The sequence below is a fragment of the Sphaeroforma arctica genome (genome assembly GCF_001186125.1).
Source record: "Sphaeroforma arctica JP610 unplaced genomic scaffold supercont1.2677, whole genome shotgun sequence".
NCBI classification, from domain to species: domain Eukaryota; class Ichthyosporea; order Ichthyophonida; genus Sphaeroforma; species Sphaeroforma arctica.
Genome location: NW_014037881.1, coordinates 1 through 5284, shown reverse-complemented (window position 1 = coordinate 5284; position 5284 = coordinate 1). Strand labels below are relative to the sequence as shown.

General features: G+C 41.9%; 1 protein-coding gene across 1 annotated transcript; it reads right to left on the bottom strand.

Annotated features, from left to right (window-relative positions):
• Positions 1-1604: 1604 nt before the first annotated feature.
• On the bottom strand, positions 1605-4853 carry SARC_12881 (hypothetical protein). Its single transcript, XM_014293003.1, has 5 exons — positions 4760-4853; positions 3928-4080; positions 3101-3264; positions 2292-2402; positions 1605-1765 (listed from the first exon to the last, which is right to left on the bottom strand). The coding sequence occupies exons 2-5, from the start codon at positions 4073-4075 to the stop codon at positions 1685-1687; spliced, it is 504 nt and encodes a 167-aa protein (XP_014148478.1). The 5' UTR covers positions 4076-4080; positions 4760-4853; the 3' UTR covers positions 1605-1684.
• Between the last annotated feature and the right edge of the window lie 431 nt (positions 4854-5284).

Here is a 5284-nt window from a genome sequence, read left to right as displayed (position 1 = left end):
TGAACATGTGAAAGTAGATGTGATATTCAATGGGATTCATTTTTAATTAACAAGTGGACGTAGATCTGACATTGAATGGGGCTCATCTTTTATTAACATATGAACGTAGATCTGACATCGAATGGGATTCATCTTTAATTAACATGGGGACGTAGATGTGACATTGAATGAGATTCATCTTTCTTTGACATGTGAATGTAGATCTGACATTGAATGGGATTCATCTTTAATTAACATGTGTACGTAGATCTGACATTGAATGAGGCTCATCTTTAATTAACATGGGGACGTAGATGTGACATTGAATGGGATTCATCTTGAATTAACATGTGGACGTAGATGTTATATTGAATGGGATTCATCTTGAATTAACATGTGGACGTAGATGTGATATTGAATGGGATTCATCTTTAATTAACATGTGAATGTAGACCTGGCATTGAATCGGATTCATCTTTAATTAACATGTGAACATAGATGTGACATTAAATGGGATTCATCTTTAATTGTCATGTGAACCTTGTTGTTACATTGAATGGGTCTTATCTTTAATTGACATGTGAACGTAGATGTGATATTGAATGGAACTTATCTTTTCTTGACATGTGAACGTAGATCTGACATTGAATGGGATTCATCTTTAATTAACATGTGAATGTAGATCTGACATTGAATGAGGCTCATCTTTTATTGACATGTGAACGTAGATCTGACATTGAATGGGATTCATTTTTAATTAACATGTGAACGTAGATCTGACATCGAATGGGATTCATCTTTAAATGAAACCTCTCAGGTTATTGGTCGTTATACTTGGTTACGTAGCAATTTATTTAAGGTTCTCTGGACTCCTGGAGTTGGAGTCTGGAGTCTCCGGACTCTTATTTAATGAATCAGTACTTCAATTATACTAACTGAAAATACTTCGGCACTGCACCTATGAATAAGTGCTAGAAATAACAAATAATAACATATGTAATCACGATGCTTTCGCTATCCGGCTATCGGTGATAATCTAATTTTGTCAATCATAATATGTCATGGGGCTCTCACTCACGGCCCACTGAACGTCTGAATTCAGAAATGATTTTCTCTATTGGTTCGAATCTTCCAGCAACACTTAAATATCAGGCATCAGCTTAAAATATATATCTCTAGTATACACACTGCACTCTAGCAGTGACTAGAGAGGGCCATAATCACGTATTTTATCTAGGTAAAAAACAAAAATGTAATGCTAATGACAAGCTCAAAATAATGGCAAGTAGATTCATTAACAAATTGAGACCACTAGGCACAAGCATACATTGAAGAAAATCTTGAAACGTTTAGTGCAATAGGTCACTTGGTTGTCAATATGTATCCTACACAAGTTCTTTTTGTTTTCTCCAAATATGGTAATCTTGATAAAACTGGCACTATACTTAGGGTCAGCTGAATATCTGTCGGCTGCTTCATACATCGACAGAACAATATGGCAGACTGTGGTCCTATCAGAATCTGTAAGTACCGTTGAAGTGTTTCGACATATTTATGTACGCCTGCCGATGATATACAAATTCATTTATCGATTTGTATATTTTCATCATATATTTGAATTACATCTGATATACATTGATTTTATTACCGTCATTCGGGTTTTTGTACTACTAAATGCTCGCTGATTATTGACTGGCCTGACATATTATAAGCTGAGTAGACCCTGCTCTGTGTACTCCTGGCCCTCGTACGAAAACGTAAGCTTGAACTTCAGCTTGACAGGCGCCTGCAGTATGTCAGGATTAGATCACATCAGCAATCCAAAAAGGTACTCGAATTATAAGCAACCATACCCACCAGCATAGACATACACCTAAAGGTGAGCACATGCGATAGGCACACAACATATCGACCTTGCGTTCCATCGTGCCAACTCCATATGTAGCAACCTAGAACACATCACATACGCAGCCAGCCTCACAACACACTACACCAACCCCAACCGAATTGGAAAGCGCATCCTTATCAGGCCTATTTAATCAGTGCCGGGTATGCGTTATACATTGCGAGACTATGGCGTACGCGTTTAGATAGCGCCCATCTGCCGAATAACCTGATAAAACAGTCAATACATTCCAAACAAGGCAAAGCAACAGCGAGTAAACGTGTCCATGACCACAGCCCGATGATATAGTATTTAAACGTCGGCTGCGACAAAAACAATCTATAGGTAGAAACGCGGAACAAAAACCAGATAATCCTATGCTTCCCAATATGCTTGGTCACTGCATCCCGATTCAACGGATACCTACATTCTGTGGATTGTGAATAAACATGATTTGTGACACCATTTTAGGGCCCATTATCATGTCAAAGGGCGGCAGGGTGGACGACGAGGGCGCCTGGAACTTGACTTGCATCACCTGAGTTTAGAAGATAATGTAACAGAGTAATGAGAAAAAGGTGCAAAAGGGCCCTACAGAAGGTGGCGCCAGGACACAGTCCTGTATCACCTGAGTTTTGACGATAGTATAACAGAGTAATGAGAAAAAGGTGCAAAAGGGCCCTACAGTAGGTGGCGCCAGGACACGGACCTGCATCACCTGAGTTTTGAAGATAATAAGTATAACAGAGTAATGAGAAAAAGGTGCAAAAGGGCCCTACAGAAGGTGGCGCCAGGACACAAACCTGCATCACCCGAGTTATGGAACACAATAACCCAATGAGAAAATGACCTCGTGGCTCCAGCAGAAAGGTATTAGCGCTTTGTCGTATACGCGTTGAATACTCTGGGAATGATGACGGCTAGTTCAATGCGACTACGATAGTTGGGTGTCTAGTTCTCAACCCTTACAGCCATGGGGTGTACTACCATGGGGTGTGAGTACGTATATGGATAGTGCGTCATACCCTTGTAGAGTTTGCCCAGTGCCTCTGTGGAGTGCGGGCGTAGCGGCATGGGTGATGTGACTATGTTGCCTATTTCAAAGTCGATGTGTTAAGTCTACGACTCTTCCGAGACCGAGCAAACCCTTCATATGAAACGAACGTAGACCCCCATACGTTACGTCTGTGGGCCATCCCTTGCCACTATATTAGTAACGTATCATCACGCACATACCTTCGGCACAGCAGCTAGGAATGAGAAGGGTGTTATTTCAGCTCCATTCTGGTTCATGAAGGAAATATTGTACGGCTGGGTGTTCGGTTGGATGGTGTCCTGTGCCCTGTGGATTAGGACTCTCAGGCCATTCTGGTCGTACACGGTTGTGGGGGGTTGCTTGGCTACCGGGAGTCAATAGTGGTACAGAAGTATAGGTGAGTAGGTAGCTTTGAATTTCCGATAACTTGGCTTTGCTTTGGGTTTTGGTGCATAACTGATGACACAGATCGATCGGCCTGCTGTTGATAGGATGAGCTAACTGTAGCACGAGGTCTATGTACACTTTCATTGAGGAGGTTTTATCCCTAGCCGATTGAGGTTCTTGGAGTCCACTTACTATAGTAGGGAACCCAGTACTCATATCTGAGTCTTTGGGAGAAATCTATTCAGTCGTCTGTTTGGTATACACACGCCTAGAAACCCAATGGTACCTGGGCACAGGGCAGTAGCATATACCTATCACCCGCGAATTACACACAAACCTGTACTCGCAGCAAGGCATATCCTCCTAGTCAGCCGCATCTACATGTCATAAATAACCCCAAACTCAAAACGCAAGATTCTCGATATAATACAGTGTACATATAGTATGTACGGCACCCCGACTCAAAACCCAAGATTCTCGATATAATATAGTGTACATATAGTATGTACGGTCCCCATTTAAAAACCGAAGATTTACGATCAAATACCGTGTACATATAGCATACACGGGTTACTACACACATGCAGACAACTATATGCAGCGGCACCTATATGTGAACTCAACCAACCACCTCAACTACCTGGTTTGAATGCGCTGAGTTCCATAGACACAGTCGACAGATCAGCTGGTGCCATGGGCGTGAGTGAACCTCCTGATAACAAGTGAGGTGACATCTCTGTTGTTGTGGGGTTGGCGGACATGCTCAAAGGTGCCGGATCTGCTGCCATTGTGTCTGAGGTGGTATGTAGTGTGCGATTAGTATGGGTGGTGGTTTCTGCTGCCACTGTGTCTGAGGTGGTATGTAGTGTGCGATTAGTATGGGTGGTGGTTTCTGCTGCCATTGTGTGTGAGGTGGTATGTAGTGTGTGAATAGTATGGGTGGTGGTTTCTGCTGCCATTGTGTCTGAGGTGATATGTAGTGTGTGATTAGTATGGGAGGTGGTTTCTGCTGCCATTGTGTCTGAGGTGATATGTAGTGTGTGATTAGTAGGGTGGCGGTTTCTGCTGCCACTGTGCGTGAGGTGGTATGTAGTGTGTGATTAGTATGGGTGGTGGTTTTTGCTGCCATTGTGTCTGAGGTGGTATGTAGTGTGTGATTAGTATGGGTGGTGGTTTCTGCTGCCATTGTGTCTGAAGTGGTATGTAGTGTATGATTAGTATGGTTGGTTCCGAAGCATGTGACGCACATCCTGGCAAGGTCACTGCGAGAGATCAGAAGGTGAGGCGCAGTACCAGAGGTCAACGCATCTAAAAAATATAACGGAGTAGATGCCCGCAGGTGCATGTATCACGATGACGGGTCATCACATACGTCACTCTCACCCTAATCCTGGCACGCACACGCTGTGAATGTGGACAGATGTGGCCCTAATTGCGAAGTCGGGGTACAGGTAACCAATCACGCCACTTACTACTGAAATTTAACGAGGCCAATTGGTCCAGATCAGACAGTGCGCTGTACTTTGAGTCGGTCTGCGCACCAGGTGTGGGAGAAATGGCTGACTGCAGGATTAGAAGGGAGATGCGTGATAACAGGATCAGTTGACAGACGTTTGTAAGGGTATGGTTCTTCTAAGAACACTGTTGAGAGATTGTCTTGAGTAAAGCGTGGTATATATATATATATATATACATACATACATACATACATACATACATACATACATACATACATACATACATACATACATACATACAGACATACATACATACATACATACATACATACATACAAACATACATACACACACACACACATACATACAAACAAACATACATACATACATACATACATACATAATATATATATACATACATACATACATATATATATACATACATACATACATATATATATATATGTTTTTAGGGTTTATGTGTTGTGTATGTGTAGTAGTGTGGTGTAGTGTATAGTGTAGTATGTGTATGTGTATAGT

Excerpts from the sequence above, each read along its gene's own strand:
- SARC_12881 (XM_014293003.1), bottom strand. The coding sequence starts at position 4,075 with ATGGCAGCAGATCCGGCACCTTTGAGCATGTCCGCCAACCCCACAACA. Across the intron at positions 3,265-3,927 it reads ACTCAGCGCATTCAAACCAG|CCAAGCAACCCCCCACAACC; the intron begins GTAGTTGAGGTG and ends GACTCCCGGTAG. Across the intron at positions 2,403-3,100 it reads TCCTAGCTGCTGTGCCGAAG|GTGATGCAAGTCAAGTTCCA; the intron begins GTATGTGCGTGA and ends TTCTAAACTCAG.